At 38.6% G+C, this 17,232-nt stretch overlaps 1 protein-coding gene across 6 annotated transcripts in view; it reads left to right on the forward strand.

The window, feature by feature from the left end:
* The window catches only part of asap2a (ArfGAP with SH3 domain, ankyrin repeat and PH domain 2a), a 107,125-nt gene that overhangs the window by 84,086 nt on the left and 5,807 nt on the right, over positions 1-17,232 (forward strand). For 5 of the 6 annotated variants that reach the window (XM_036592924.1, XM_036592925.1, XM_036592927.1 and 2 more), the window contains 13 exons: positions 87-135; positions 307-473; positions 1,904-2,037; positions 2,524-2,618; positions 3,312-3,501; positions 5,415-5,500; positions 5,742-5,857; positions 11,213-11,280; positions 11,458-11,565; positions 12,964-13,177; positions 14,748-14,894; positions 16,136-16,262; positions 17,020-17,105. In XM_036592924.1, the coding sequence (XP_036448817.1) occupies positions 87-135; positions 307-473; positions 1,904-2,037; positions 2,524-2,618; positions 3,312-3,501; positions 5,415-5,500; positions 5,742-5,857; positions 11,213-11,280; positions 11,458-11,565; positions 12,964-13,177; positions 14,748-14,894; positions 16,136-16,262; positions 17,020-17,105 (1,587 nt within the window). The remainder of the gene's footprint in view (positions 1-86; positions 136-306; positions 474-1,903; positions 2,038-2,523; positions 2,619-3,311; positions 3,502-5,414; positions 5,501-5,741; positions 5,858-11,212; positions 11,281-11,457; positions 11,566-12,963; positions 13,178-14,747; positions 14,895-16,135; positions 16,263-17,019; positions 17,106-17,232) is intronic. The other variant, XM_036592928.1, reaches the window with a different exon arrangement.

Genomic DNA, 17,232 nt, shown 5'->3' on the forward strand with positions numbered 1-17,232 from the left:
ATACTCATTCAGTGCATGTCCTTTTTTTTTATCTTTTTCCTCATTTTACCTCTGACTTCCCCCCTCTCTTCCTTTCCGTTTCACAGATGACAGAACATATCACTTCCAGGCCGAGGACGAGCCAGAATGTCAAATGTGAGTATATGTGTGTGTATGCAGGTGTTTTCTGCACAAGGACGAAACATATTCTACATTTCCTTTTCCTGACGCTCCTAATTGCCACGTTCCAAATCCACTACTCTAACTCTCTCTTTCCTCTCACTCTCCCTCTCTCTCTCTTTTTCTCTCTCTTCCTGTGGCTCTCAGCTGGATCTCGGTGCTGCAGAACAGTAAAGAGGAAGCGCTCAACAACGCCTTTAAGGGTGACCAGCACGTAGGTGAGAACAACATTGTCCAGGAGCTGACCAAGGCCATCCTGGGCGAGGTCAAACGCATGACTGGCAACGACGTCTGCTGTGACTGCGGCGCGCCCGGTGAGTGACCTACAAACAGGCAGGAAAAGAGTGGGAGAGAGAATGAATGGTTAGAGGAAGAACAAAAGCAGGCTCATTTTGTAGTAGAACGTGAGCTGAAAACACTTCAGCTGCTTTGAAAAGTGTGATTATAGATGTGCTTTTAGGTTGGATGTACTAAATGAGATGTTTTCATCTTGATTCCCGCAGTCCCTTAGTTAATAAGTTTACTTGATGCCTGCAGCTGTTGTTTGGTTTCTGAAAAGCTCTCAGTGGAGATCAAAATGTTCTACACCAGGATTTCCCAGCCTGGTCCTCAGGGCCCCCCAGACGGTCCACATTTTTCCTTCAACCCTTTGTGTTGTGAGCTAGGTTGGAGCAAAAATATAGACTGGGGACCCCGAGGACCTGGTCGGGAAACAACCAGAAACTCACACGATGGAATTGAAGCTGTTTTAGCTAATAGCTGTATAAATGGCTGTGTAACACTGGTTGATAGTAGTCTGCAACTTTCATAGTAATTATGTAGCTAAACACAGTGTTATTCTGTCCATTATCAATAATGTGTGTGTGTGTGTGTATAAATACATATATATATATATATATATATATATATATATATATATATATATATATATATATATATATATAGTATATATAAATATGTATGTATATATATATATATATATATAAATACACACACACACACACACACACACACACATATATATATATATGTTTGTGTGTATTTATAATATAATACAAATTATGTAGTATTATTATGTATTATCTCTCTGTATGTATGTCTGTGTGTATATCTTTTAGGGATCTATCAAAGCAAAGTGTATCATATTATATTCTGTCGTATTGTTGTGTTGTAGATATCAGGTTAGCTTGTCACTAGTGCATTAACTCCCCTCCTTATTTATACTGTACTGAAAAGTGTTGAATTAAAACACTACCATGAAATAGTTAAAGTGGAATTACTCCAGTTTGAAATATTGACCCTCTATCAACATCTTGCTAATTAACTTTTAAAGAGAGACACTTAGTAAGCAGGATGATAAATTTGCTGTGGTTCCAACTATTCATTTTCCAACCCTAAAAGTCCAAAATAAAAACTATTTATTTATTTATTTATGTATTTATTGTGGGTACACAGATTCATACATAAGCATCAACTTAAATATTTATTATTCTTCTTTGAAATAAATCGAAACTTTTAAGCCTAACCCTTTATATCAAAAGAAAAACATACAATCAGGTGTGCCCAGACTTTTGACTGCTAGCGCAGCTCTCCAAACCTAATCTCTAGATCTCTAATTTGACGTCCATCTGAAGTGTGGTCAGTTCATTAATTTCAGATTTCAGTGTCACTTTACACCTAAAAGCTAGTTTCAGTGGAACAAGTTTTCAACATTGCTGCTTTGTTTGCTCTTCCTCTTCTCCAGGACCCACATGGCTCTCCACCAACCTGGGGATCCTAACCTGTATAGAATGTTCTGGAATCCACCGCGAGCTGGGCGTTCACTACTCCAGAATCCAGTCTCTCACGCTGGACGTCCTCAGCACATCAGAACTGCTGGTACGTATTTGGATTTGCTTTTAGCAACTGTATATGCAGTGCTGCACTCTTTCACTGATATTGGGCTGCATATTTGGGTCTCCATCTGCATATTTCCCATTTTTGTGGGTCCATCTTAAAACATTTTGCCTCAAAGCGAGTCATTCCACATGAACGCTTTTGGCCCTATGGGTTGAAGCCGGCCATGCGGAATCATCACAGTCATTACAGTAGACGGCAGAGCTGCTGGCCACAATGAGAGTGGGTTTGGAAGATGCCCTTTGTTTTGCTTTGATTTTTGAATGCTTGACACTTGTTTGGTGTGAGACTGACTGGTGCTTTTGTTGAAAAGCTGTGGTGATGAAACGAACCATGGGTAAATGTGTGGTGATGGGAAGAGCTGTTTGTTTTGGGGAAGGGCATCATTGTAATTGTCATTGTTGGGTTGAGGATGGTCGGTGGACTGGTCATCAGCTCAGGGTGTGTGTGGGTGTGTGTGTCCTGCAGCTCGCCAAGAATGTGGGGAATGCTGGCTTTAATGAGATCATGGAGGCCTGCCTGAGTGCGGAAGATGTGGTCAAACCAAATCCAACCAGCGACATGTAAGTCATGCTCTATCTCTCTTATGCTCTCTCTTAAGCTCTCTCTTATCGCTGTTGTCAGAAGAAAACCTCGTATCTCCAAAATGTTAACTTCACAGGAGACGGATAAAACAAACTTTACTTTTAATGTAAGTGAATGGAACCAGACTTTTTTCCAAGTTATTTTGGGCCATTTCTTTTGGTCCATTCATCATGAAATTTACATAAAATGTAAAGGGTAACAGATATTTTCAAATTATGTCAAAAACTGAAAACGTCAAAAATGGAGATACGGAGATACGAGGTTTTCTTCCAACAACAGCGTTATTCTTCTGTGAACAGTTCTGACTCTGTAAGTTTCTCTAAAACAGAGCATTTCACATCAAACCACTGTGGATGACTTTGTTTACTTATTAATTATTTATTTATACAGAAACCTCAAATAATATTGGTAAGCGACACCTTTAACACCTTTTTTTTGTTACTGCATAATTCCATCTGTCATATTTCATAGTTTTTATGTCTTCTATAATATTCTAAAATGTGGAAATAGTAAAAATACAGAAAAACCCTTCATGAGAAATTGTGGGCAGTCTGACTAGTAATTTGTGTGTCTGTGTATTTTTAGTGGGTGTGTTGAGCTTCAGTTCCAGTTGCTGAATGTCAGAATCCAAGGCCTTAGTGTTTTTGTATCTCCTCTCTTCTGTCTCTCAGGCAGGCCAGAAAAGACTTCATCATGGCCAAATATACAGAGAAGCGCTTTGCCCGGAAGAAGTGTCCTGATGCAGCTTCCAAGCTGCACACGCTCTGTGATGCAGTGAAGGCCCGTGACATCTTCTCCCTCATCCAGGTCTACGCTGAGGGAGTGGACCTGATGGAGCCCATTCCCCTGGCCAATGGGCATGTGAGTCTGCTTCCAGCTGCTCCTGAATCCTAATATCAAATCAGTCTCTTGGCTGTACACTAAAAAGTATAGAAGCAAGCAAAGTTTTAAAAAAGTCAGTTTGTCAACAACTAACACGTATATAATTATATACGAATATTATTTCAAAGGTTTTTTAATTGGGAAAAGCCTTCACAGTATTCAACAGAATTATTTGGAGAAGTTTTTAGTTATTTACAAAACACACCTGGTTCAGTTCATTAAGCCTTCGAGAGCAGCTAAATGTGAGAATTAGGTGGAGTTGATGGGAGCTGTAATCAAACTTTACAGGAGGATCACCAGCAGCAAAACAAATGAAGACACAGTCATTTAGTCAAACCTGTTTGTGCCATGTTAATAAACATATTATTGTCAGTTATCTCTTCAAAAAGAAATTCACTTTTCAAAAATAGATTCACTTTTAATGAACTTTTATGGCTGATTTTTATTAGCTGTTTTTTTTAAACTGAAAGCTCACACAGTGTAGTCTAATCCAACAGATGAAAGTTTAGCAACAATTACTTTCCAGTACTTTCTTTTAGCCACCTAAATAGTCACCTTAATAAATAACCTAAATAACCTTATTCAGACTTCCTTTGGATGCTTAAAAAAGGGAAAAAATGTCAAAATGTAAATGTCATTAAATGTCAAAAAGCACTTTTATAACTAGATATATTAAATTTAGGGATGTTCAGGCATATTGTAATGGATTTGGTATTGGTTAAAATAAACCTGATCCAGTTCTGTCCATCGTTTTGTTTTTCCTCTTTGTTTACTTTGCTTTAACAGAAGAGCCATAAACTGACATTATTCAGACATTTTAGAAGATAAAGTGGTGTAAATGTTTTAAAAAGGAAGCTTGAAATATAATATCTGCAGCACCTGTGTTTACAATAGCTGCTCTATGTCTTAAAAAACAATCGGAACATCCCAAATTAAATTGTAAAATGATGCCTGGAGACTGTGTTGAAAACTGGATCAATCTGGAATACTCTACCAGCCAAAATATCCATCCATCAGCTGTACTGTGGTCTAAACTGACTGCTGGTGAAAGACTAGGGGAGAGCAGGACTGATAGTCAAATACACAGAAAGGACAGTGTAAGGATCTTGTAATTTCAAAGTCATAGTTCCATGTTGTTTGATTTCAAAAATATGTTGTAATAAAATAGATATTTAATACTTGTTAAATTTGAGTGTGTGCATTGTTATGCACCTTAAAAGGGTGTTACAAAGCATTGAATTTAATTAAAAAATTGTATTTACTGCAATTTAAATTGTTTAATGTGCCAAACTGTAATGTTAAATTCTTCAGTGAGAAATATTTAAATAAAATAAATGAAATCAATGTGCTACATTGAAAGTAAGAGGCAGCTGGCTATTTAATGCAATTAAGTCCGGGTCATTGTTATGACATGGTGTAGCACCAGCGTTGAAATACGGAGCAAATGCTCTTATCTGACTTACCTTATTTATGTTATAAAATTGCAACACAAATCAGCCAAAATAAAAACAATAAAGTGGCCATTTGCTGAACGCGTGTTTGGAGCAGCTCTGCTGGTTCTGATCTTGCCTGATTTCGATTGTGGATCACTAGTTAATTTCTACAAAGTTACTGTTGCTTCCAGTAGTGTGTCTGATTTAGATTTTAAGTCACTTTGTTAGGAATGTGTGAGTCTGAATAAAATAGTGTTGTCAAGAAGTGATGTTTTAAATTAAAATATGGCAAGGATTGTCCTGCATTAACCGCACATACTCTGGCCTGAAGCCTCCAGTCGTTCAGTATTGCTGTGTTGTTATTGTCTTCTCATCTCAAACCAGTCCAGTGTCTCGATGTAAAATCTCTCTAGTGATTTTATTGTTTCGTCCCTCTGTCTGTTGGTCTGTTTATTACAGGAACAAGGAGAGACGGCTCTGCACCTGGCTGTGAGGCTGGTGGACAGAACCTCCCTCCACATCGTGGACTTCCTCACTCAGAACAGGCAAGAACCATAAAGCAAGCCTAAACGCACCTGTGCTGTGTTTCCTTCTCTCTGCTGATTAAGTGCTGACCAGCATAATAGCACTCCCGACACTAAAGTCATGTTTATTTTTGTGTGCATGTGCAGATAAATCCACTCATGTAAAATGACTTAAAGCATATTTTCTCCCCAGTCTTTATGACTCTTTAAGGGACCCTAAATGGTACATCTAGCAAAGAGCTGAGCTGTGTTTGTTTTTTAGTGTGAATCTGGATAGGCAGACGGTGAAGGGCAGCACCGCGCTACATTACTGCTGCCTCACAGACAACAGCGAGTGCCTCAAGCTGCTCCTCCGAGGCAAGGCTTCCATAGACATCGGTAAGCTGCAGCCTCTACCAACCACATAAGTTCAGAACCACCTCCTCAGAGCGGTACCTCAGCCAAAAACACAACTGACACAATTTCCCGATATCACTCATCAGCGTAGTCATGTCAACACCCTTACCTTAAAGCATGATGACTTTTATAGATAACAGTATGTAATACAGTGTCAGAAACCCCATAAGGAAGTCTCTTTAAGATTACTTCACAAATTGATATGATCTGGTCATGCTCTTATCATATGCTTGTATAGTTAAACTCTGCAAGTATTGCGGTAATCCTCTCATTTCAATTTTATGTTTTGTTTGGAAATGCAAAATGCCCAATGGAAAATTGTCTAATTAGGATTCTTCATTGTGTCAAGCTAGATACAGCCAAGTGAGTGGTTTCGTTGGGTGGGACTGTAAGACCTGGACAAAAGCCCGAACACATTAGATTAACCCCTAACATAATTAGAAAGTGACAGAGGAATCCCATTTTGATTGCTTGGGTATGGCCAATTTCGTGAGGTAAAATCATCACTCTGGGTAGGTTTAGTAGTTGGGAGTCAAAGATTTGGCATTGTGGGTAAGAGTGGTAGTTTGTCAGTTACAAATGAAAAACAGCGGCAGCTCTGTGCCAGGGCTCTTTATTGAAAGAATTACTGTAAAGTTGCAACGCAAGGTAAAATACGATGTTACTGTCTGGAAAAAAAACACGTACCTCCAAAATAGTAGAGTGAAAACATTTTTTTAATTTTAAAGTAAGTTAATGCAAAGAGATTTTATTCTGTGCAACTGTGGAACATTATTATTTATCCATTCATCATAAACCTTTCACACATTGTAAAAGGCAGCGGCTCAAATTATATAGAAAAATACAAATAATTTTAAAAAGGAGAAACATTTTTTTTCTTTTGGATGTAACAGTATGTTAATATCTGCCACAAGCTTTGGATAAAAATGTCTTTTAAGGTTTAAATGTCCATATTTAATCTTTTTTTTATTATATTTTTATTAAGACATTTGTCAGGTAACAGTCTACAGATACAGATGCATTTGGAAACGCAGATGGACCATATGAGTGGAAAATCTAGGGATGATTATACAACCACAAACACTTGGATAAGTACAACATTAAGATAAATGATCAATATAATTCCAGAGAGGAAACCATATTTGCCAAAATTTTTCTGTCTTTTGGTGTAAATCAAAAGTTAACTTCTCAAGAGGAAGTAAAGATGTTATTTGAGAAAACCACAGATTCAGCGATGGGACTTGAGGAGAAGACCAGAGAAGTAGAATACATTTTTTAGCAATATAAACCAGAAGAATAAATATCTGTCTAGCATTATAGTGAAGTGTATCTTCCAACTGGCCATAGAGTAAATATAATTTAGGGCATAATGTAAACTCTATATTAATAATTTCTTGTATAACTGAATGCACCCCTTCTCAAAATGTTTTGATTTTATCGCAGGTCCAGAAAGAGTGAATAAAAGTACCTTTATGTAATTGACACTTGAAACATAAGTCAGATCTTTCTGGAAATATCCTATGTAAGTGCAAAGGTGTAAGATAAAATTAATTAATAAACTTAAAGTTGAGTTCACTTAGGGTATAAATTTGAACAGATAGAAAGCCAGACATCCTGATCAATCGCCTCCTCAAGGTCTCTTTCCCAGATATCTTTAAGACTTGCAAAAGAGGACAAACATTCATCAGATAACATGGCATAAACCTTTGAAATCAAGCCTTTTAACTCATGGTGCTTATCTGTGAAAATACCAAGTTTGCTCCAATGCTCCAATGCAATTGGAGAAAGCAAGGAAAGGCCTTTAGGTACCTTGAATTTTTTTTTTACTTCTTTCCAGGCCAGTAACATATTGGATATGACAAAGGACCCAGAAACGTTTTGTAATTTCTCCACATTATGTATGAAGGGTAAAAACTGTATAGGTAAAGGAGAGCAGGCCTTCGATTCCATGTGGACCCAGAGTGAGACAGATATGTTAGCACACCAGCTGATAATGTGTTTCATCTGAGCTGACCAGTGGTAAAACTGTAGGTTTGGCATGCTTGCTCCCCCTTTGTCTTTACGTTTCATTAAGTTCAGTAATTTAATTCTGGGTTTTCTGTTGTTCCAAATAAACCTTGAGAAGTGCCCATTCAAGTCTTTACAAAATGAACTAGGTAAATAGCAAGGAAGACACTGAAATAAGTAAAGTAAACGAGGTAAAATATTCATTCTCAAGGTATTTATTCTACCAGAGATTGGGAGAGAACACCAGTTGGCTAAGTCGGTCTTCAATTTGTTTACAAGAGGTAAATAATTTTTGGCATATAGATTATTAAGATCTGGTGTCAAAAAAATGCCCAAATAATTAAAACCTGACATGGCTAAACTGAAAGGAAAATTTGCCAAAGCTGATGAAGTGGTAGATATATTAAGTGGTAGTGTCATAGAGTAATTGATCCCATAGCCAGATAAAGTACTATATTGAGAAACACACTGCAATAATACAGGAATAGATGAGTCCGGTTTGGTTATGTATAACAGTACATCATCAGCATAAAGAGAAATTTTATGCTCTTCATGCTCTACCCTAATACCGGAAATTTTTGTATTTAACATAATCATTTTAGCTGAAGGTTCAATCGCTAATGAAAAAAGAAGGGGAGAAAGAGGACATCCCTGTCTTGTCCCACCTGCGACGCATATTACTTGCAATACTAATCCATTGGAAGAAACTGTGGCTCGCAGATCTGAGTATAAATGTTAAACCATTTTACAAAAATGTGGGTAAATTAAACTTTTCAAGTGTAGCAAACAGGAAGTTCCATTCAACGCGATCAAAAGCCTTTTCAGCATCTAATGAAACAATAACAGAAAGTTTTTTTGTGTGTGTTAACGAAATCTACAATATTTAAAAGCCGATGTATATTGTCAGAACCATATTGGTTTTTCACAAATCCTGTTTGGTCAGGATTGATTAATTTTGGTAACACAGCTTCCAGTCTGCGAGCAAGAGCTTTAGCAACAATTTTGTAGTCTGTATTTAATAAACTTAGTGGCCTATAAGATGAACAGCTCTGAGGCTCTTTGCCTTTTTTTTAAAAGTAAACAAATCAAGGCACTTTTCCAAGTGGTGGGCATTAAACCATGCACAAATAAGTCCTGCAATGCAGGAATTAGAATTGGTTGAAGCTCTGGCCAAAAAGCCCTTTAGAATTCAGGTGGAATTTAATCTATTTAAACAGTTAGCTTAGCACTAACATACTATTATGAATCCCATAGAGATGCTGGCAGAAATTAGCATTTTTGTGGAAGTGGATTTTTTTCTTGTTTTTGATGAAGTTTTGACATTTAGGCCTGAACTAAAGTTCTAACTTAGAATAATCACAGTTTGCTACTGGAAATAACACTTTGCACATTGGTAAACTTGGCTTTGTATTTTCGTTACTTGTTAGCTGCACCGGTGGACAATCAAAGAAGCAAACATGTCTTGATTGATTAGGTACATTTGATGTACGGGGGAAACTTTTCAGATTTTTGGCTTTAATGTTGGACGGCTTTTCGCTCACTTTTTGTGAAGATCAGAAGCGAGTCCTGTCTTTCTGCTGAAGCTTTCCCGGATGCTTTGTTTAGTTTTGCTTGCATCCTTTCACTTTCCTGTGCCTGGCAGAGGCCTGTTTTGACTGGGCTGAAGGCTGGATGCGGTGATAAGAATGTGGATCTGTAGCTGGCAGTGTTCCTGGTGTTGAGTATGAGAATCACCCTAATTAATGCTCTTCTAGCGAACGCTGCAAACAAAGGAGCTAAGCCAGAACAACGGGCGGCCTGGCACTGGGATGTGTGTATGTGTGTGTGTGTTTTACTCTCTTTTTGGGAACTAAATGTTCCCTTTGTGACTAGAAGACATGAAAGGTATGATAATAATGTGACATTTTACTGGCCCAAATATGGAAAAAGTCTTGTTTATTTTTGTGTTCCTATGTAAATAAGGTCATTTTAGCCTACTTAAAATTACAAAGAGGACTTTGCAACTTTAAGAGACTTGGGACCAGGGGTAGACAGATTGCGCTTGTGGCGAAAATTAAGAATTTGTGGTCAGAATTGTTGAAACATGCTTTTATATATAATATAATATATAATCATGCTTTTATTTGTATAAATGCATGCTTTTGTGGCAAATACTAGTCAGATGTTGCTTTTTGTGATGGGTCCCTCATGTCAAGATTGCAGAATTTTATCACTATATCTTGCAGACCTACCTCCATCATCGTAAGGCTTTGACCAACCAGACCTGTTGGGGTCATTATTGCTGAAGATCATTGCACTATAACAGCACTTGTGTTAAAAGTTCTCAGAGGCCATGTTTTTGAATATTGTGTTTGTAATTTGGTTTCTCCTGGTAAAGAATGAACTTGTGGTGTGCATTTGTCATGGAAGCTGACCATGTGCTTGAGAGAACGACTTTCTGATTCTTTTTTTTCCATAGCCATCATCATTATCCTATTATTTTTCCATTGTCAGCACTGCCACTGGCAGCAAAGCCATATTTTAATAGCCCAGCCATTGCAGCAGGCAATAAGGAAAGGCTGTAACTTGCTGTGACTGAAGCTGTCACTTGTTGTCATGTTTGCTATTGTAGTCTTAACAGTTATGATAAAATCTGTTTTGATGCAGTTACTTTGATGTAGTCTGACCAAACAGGCTGTGGATCTCATACCTCATACAGGAGGGCAAAAGGTGCCATTTTGTTATTATTGGTGGATATTTGTGAAAATTCAGCTGGTCTGGTGGTTTGTTTAAAGGCAAAATGACCCCCAAAAAACATAGCAAATGACCACTCAAGCCACAGGCTATGCATTTTTAGTGGCCAAGATGTTGAGAAAATGTGAAATGTTGTGGCCAGGGAGATGAAGCAATAGGCAGTGCTGACCCCTGCATGTCAGAAGGTTTTCCCTAAGGTTGAATTTAGATGCAGGCATATTATTCAGCTAGAATAATAACTGTTAGTTGAAAATCTCATGAAAATAACAATACACTGTGTTTGCTTGAGTTTGTGTATGTGTGCGTGTGTGTGTTTGTATGTGTGTGTATGTGTGCATTCGCAGAGCCTGCCTGCCTTGATTATGGCTAAATGTGGGCAGGCCCTTGAATTTGTCCTTCCTGTTAAGCACTGTTGACCACAAGATGCCACAAATCCTCTGTATGTGTTTGTGTGTGCTGCCAGGCATAAGAATGAGAAGGAAGCACTTCCTTTCCAGCTTCTCTAGCACTAATGATGTGGGGTGTGTGTGTGTGTGTGTGTGTGTGTGTGTGTGTGACAGTGTGTGTAACTGTATCTCTACTCAATGATATGTGCAGCTAACGAGGCAGGAGAGACCCCGCTGGACATTGCCAGGAGACTCAAACATCTGCAGTGTGAGGAGCTGGTGAGTCTCGGAGTTCATTGTATTAAGTACCATTTATAGAAGCTGTGTAGAGGTTACATCTAGAAGTCATTGACAAAGACAGATGAAGGACATAATCAGCAGAAGCTCTAATGACTTGACAACCTTTCAGCAACTCTGTACTGTATTGCGGTTAACTCTGTGTGGTTTGTTCTGCAGCTGAACCAGGCGCTGGCTGGCAAGTTTAATGCACACGTGCATGTGGAATATGAATGGCGGCTACAGCATGAAGATCTGGATGAAAGTGATGAAGATTTGGACGAGAAGGTATCTGTCCTTCCCCAGTAATCAGTTGAAGATGAGGGGTTCTATCAGTGTTGTGGGTTTTATACTAAGGAAGCCTAGATTTATTATTGAAATGATTAATCTTAACGCCAGAAACATACTCAGTGCGATAACATGAACGCAAATGACAAAGCCTGCGATCCAAACACATGGTTCTGCTGTACTAAGCCAACATCCTTGCTGTGGTGGGGTTTAGTAGTTAAGGGGTCAATACAGGACAAATCTGAGTGTCTGTAAACAGGATCAACTTTTGTTCTAACAGCGTCCAACAACTGAAACAAATGAAAAGGCAATGAAGTAATATATATACATACACATTTATATTTCAAACCAGTTCTGCAAGAGACTCGATAAACTGCTGATCTAAAGCTATAGCACCCCTTGCTGCAATGCTCAAGGTGCAGCTTGTGCTTGTGTTGCATTATATATTGCGCCATGACGCATTTTAGAACACAACAATGCATGAAAAAGTATATGCGTAGCATATAGTATTTAATTAAAAGTATTTAATTTTTTTGCGTTTACATTCTTGTGTGAAGTATGTTTCTGGTCTAAAGCTATAATATTTATTCACTGACTACAAGAATTATTGAGTATTTTGTCGCTGTCCAAAAATCTCCAAAATGGTAACTTTACAGGAGAAGAAAAAAAACATTCTTTACTTTCACTTTGTCAATAGTCAAATATTTTTGCAAGTAATAAAGATGGCCCACACCGATATGCTTGAAGTATTTCACATCCATTAAAGACATTGTCCTGAATGGAGAAGTTGTCCCTCTGTATTCAGTGGTTGTTGGCAGTCTCACTTAGCCAGTTCCTATCTGGATAATGTCCAGATGATATTTATTCATACTTGATCACATAAATGCATTTTACTTAGATTATATGGAAATCTGTTTTGTGTCTTTGTTGTTTGTCCTCCTGTTCAATGCAAATATGAGGCAATGCCAGGCACAGCAGAATTTCTGTTCTTTGTAGTTATGCATTAAGAATGAAAGGGGGTAAATTGCTCCAGACTGTATGATGCTTGCAGTGTAAAAGGCAACAGGAGCTGAATTTCACAGGCAGAAGAGCTCTATGGGTGAGCGTGTGGAATAAACACTGATGGATTGTGCTGGTGCTTTCACTGACATTAGTGACCGGCTGACTAGCTTCTGAACACAGCATCAAACTTTTTTTTCAATTTCTGCATCCATGTAAGATCATATATGCTTTAAGAAATAGATATATTTAGGTTGTGTCTCCTGTCTATGACTGTGTAAACAGGGTCAGAAGAAAATAGTCAAAGAAAAATGGTGGAATCTCAATGTTTTAATTCAAAGCTAATATTATGGAAGCTTAAGTTGATGGTTCTGTGACTTTTGACCTTTCTGTGCACAGCCCAGTCCCCTCCGGCGAGACGAACGGCCTGTCAGCTGTTACACCCCCGGCACTTCAGTGCTGCAGCCCAGCCCGGCTGGCCTGACCAAGGACAAGCGATGCTACGTACCCAACCTGGTCAATAACGAGACGTATGGGACCATCTTGAACACCAGCCCCCCCACTGGGGTTCCACTGTCTTCCTCTGCCCCTCCACTGCCCCCAAGAAATATAGGTATCCACTGTTGAATTACTCAGCTTTTATTTGCTTAGAATATACTGTAGATTGTGTGATGGGTTGTATACTCGGAGAGCAGGGCACATTAATGGTGAAATGAAGAAATCTAAAACTTTTAATTGCCTTGTTTTCTAAGAAATATCTGTCAGCTTTATTTCAACTGTGCTGTGTCAGTTGAAGAAACAAACACAGATCGTTTTAAATGCAGGATTAAACAGCTTTACACTGACGATGGTGAGGACGGTGGACAGCTATGGGGAAAACATTAGACAAAGACACAGAAAGATGAAGGACACATTCAACAGAAGCTATAATCACCTGACAAACCTCTCATTATGCAGGCTGCTGTATTAATAACCCTTCTATATAATCTCAAAAATATCAGAAGTCTCACTTGACCTGCCCCTGAATCTTCACCCCTAACAATTACAGTGTAGCTCCTTGGTGACTGCTGAAGTGAAGCTTCTGACCTATTTGGATTGTTGAGAGGTTTATATCTAAGCCGGGGTGCTGATTAGAATCAGTTTTGGCCTTTCGTAATGGCAGCAGTCAGTAGGATCAGTTGGACAGTAGGGCTGATAATGGGTCACTGTTCTATGCAGACTCTGGAGTTTAGACTCATTTAGAAAGCAGGGAGGGTCACAAAGGCATATGAGTATGGGGCTGGGCAGTATTACAATGTGTATTGATATTGTGATAAATTACGCCACAGTACAATACAATATGCTTTTCTGAACTTATCATGCACATTTTCAGTTCATGTAGAACACTGACCAACTGCATGTTTCATTATAAAGAGAGCAGAATTAGTCCCGTTTTAGTGCAACATAGTATACCAAATATTAAATAGAAATTATGTTCACAGTTTTTTTTAGTATTTTTTAAAATGATTTAAAAATAACTTAAAAATTCTATTTATATATTTATATTTTTTGTTTTATTTTTTCCAACATATTAAACTAGGTCTGGGAGGTATGGCAAACATATTATGTCACAATACTTCGACATTTTCACAATACAGATTTGTAACAGTGTATTAAAATTTAAAAATATTTCACAAAGTATTTCAAAACTAGGGAGCTAGGTGGAGCCAGTCAGAGTAAAGTGGGTGGGGTAGGCTGGAGATATGATCATACCCACACTCAAATGGCTGGAAAATTGTGCAAATCAAATTTTTTTGCCAAGCTACTCCTTTATCCATCATAGGTGCTGTAGTTGATAGAAATAACATCAGTTAGAGGAGCTATAACACCATCATTTGTTGTAGAGAGGCTTGGTTCTTGCTGTTGGATGCATGACTGTTGGCTCTTGGCTCTCTTGACAACAGGCCTCAGTTGCAGGGTGCATATTGTGTCCTCACAGACTCTAATGTAATTAAGGCCGAATGGAGCACTGCTGGCCTGGAGCCGAGCCAAAGCCCAGAAAAAGAAACGACACATTCCGGAACTTTCTCTTCATGTAGAGAAACAAAAAGCAGCCTCTTCTGAGCCATGGTCTGACTAATGTTTCTCTCTCTGTTTTTCTCTCTGACTCTTTCTCATTCTCTCTTTTCAACCTCCCTTCTCAGCTCAGTTGGCTGGTCTCAGTGGAGGGGTTCAGGGCTCCTCAGGATGGAAGCCAGGCCCTATAGACCTGGCAGGCAGACAGAGGTCCTCCTCCGATCCCCCCAACATGCACCCTCCTGTTCCACCCATGCGGGTCACTTCCACCTCCTGTGAGTTTGCACTTTATGAAGCAACAGCATTAGTCAAGTCATAAGGGTGCACATCATGGAAAACTGAATTTTCCTTTGATGTAGTTTGATGTAGTATGTTATCATTTAACATACATTTAACGTTAGAGTTTCAGAACATAGCATCCAGGCCATACAGTACATACATGAACCCAATTCAGCTTAATTCACTCATAGAGACCTAAACAAAGTCATTCAGAGTGGTTTGATGTGAAGTAGTTCACTGTAGAGAAACTTACTGACTCAGATTTCTTTACAGTGGTGGTGATGGGAACCAGGGGTTGCAATGTCTACAACACAAACATAACCATTTTATTCACTATCCAAAATGACCAGTGAACCTACACGTGTCTTCTGAGTTTTTATATGTAAAATTGATCATTGACCATTGGTCATGGTAAAATAGTGGTAAATCTGTACTAGTTTTCATCGCAGCGTCTTGCATGTACCCCTCTGCCATGAATTAATTTTCAAAAAACATGTTTTAGGCCAACACCTCATTGGAAAACAATGTTTAAGGCATCAGGCGTATTCATAACCTTTTAATGTAATGACTTCCAGTGAGGTAGCTTTTAGAGGTATTAACCTCTTCAGATGCCGGATTCCTATCACCACCACTATGAACAATTCTGACTCAGTATGTTTCTCTAGAACAGAGCATTTCAAATCACATCACTCTGAATGACTTTGTTTACATCGTAACCATTTACTAACGCAGAATTAAAACCAGAAGAATTCCCTTTTAAATTACACTGTAGACAGTAGATTAGATTGTAGACAGTAGATTAGACTGTAGAAAAAAAAAAAAACAGCAGATGCTGTTCTTTGACTTCCATACATACGTTATATACTCAATAAATTACATTTACATTGAAGTTACATTCTGCATCGACAGGTTAAAGTCTGGACTTGCGACTTCTTTCTGTTTGTTTTAGTGTGTTTCAAATACAGCAGAAATGTAGATGATGTAATTTTCTTCCCACAAAACATCGCTGTATGCACAGCAGTAGCTTTTCATCAAGTTCAAAATAACTGCTCTTCCACTTTCTTTGAGCTAAAATTATAACAGGCTTTTGTTATTGCAGGCAGTAAATGCAGCTTCTAAGAGTTGGAAGATCAAAACCCAAAATATTTTTGGAACAGAAATACACTTTGCACTGTGCACTGTCTTGTCTGCGTTGTGTTGGCACTTGGCTGCATCACTGATGGTGTGATCTTTGCAGTCATAGCGCCGGGCGGCCCCCCTCCTCCTGTGGCTAAGACGGCCAGTGTGATGGAGGCCATGAACATGCAGTCCAAACCAGGACAGGTGCCTCCAGGCCAGAACATCAACAGGAGTACAACAACAAGGTCAGTGTGCACTGTGTACACATGCACATACACATATACACATATTTCTGAATGCCTTATTTGATACACAGTGGTCAGAAAAGCTGTTGGATATCACAATGATGATATGTGAAGCATTAAATTATGATTAAACTAGTGTATCTCTGACTTGATGTGCCACAAGTTTAGACCTTTTTCCTCTATATAAAGAAAAATCTAACCTCTCCTTTAAATGATCAGCAACAAAACAAAATTATGAATGCAAATCCAACACTACAAAAAAAATCTGTATTTTTAAATTTTCTATATAGGCTAACATAAATTCTTAAAAAATACAGGTTTTCTTATAAACCGTGTGTTGAGTATCCCCCACTCTTTTGAATGACAGAATAGGACCAAGCCAGAATAACAGACTGTACATTGCCATCAGCCCTGAGGCTCTTTATGGGGAAGGTCTCTCTGTGGTCCTCAGTGATCTCTCTCCATCGAGCACAAAGGTGACTTTGCCCATATAGAATGCCAGGAAGGTGGAAAAACCCTGCAGGGAACTGCTGCTTGGCCAGGGTCATTAATTCCTATTCAAGGCTCTCTTTCAAGCACGAACAGCCGGAGGAGCAGAGAAGTAGGGCACATAGTGTGCTAATGGTCCCTGCATGGCCCCGAGTGTGGATTATTTAGCTGTGTATTGAGTTGGGAACCTCTGTGCAGCTCAAAGCATCTGTGAACTGAAGGTTTGTTTGTTTGTTTATTTATTTATTTTTGCGTTTGTTGGTTGCAGCTCGGACAAAAGCTACAGCAAAGGCCCTCTGGCGCGCTCGGACTCCATAGAGAGACCAGGTAGATGTCAAAGAAACAACTTGAACTGTAAGTTGATGTTTTAATTGCACTAGCATTGGCTGTGTACGGTTAAAAGACTTACATAGCTCAAGACTTGAGTTGTTTGAGTGGTTATCATGTTGGAAGTGCTTTGTTTTCACTGAGAAGTCATTTC

Source organism: Colossoma macropomum, unplaced genomic scaffold (genome assembly GCF_904425465.1).
Source record: "Colossoma macropomum unplaced genomic scaffold, Colossoma_macropomum, whole genome shotgun sequence".
In the NCBI taxonomy this organism is placed as follows: Eukaryota; Metazoa; Chordata; class Actinopteri; order Characiformes; family Serrasalmidae; genus Colossoma; species Colossoma macropomum.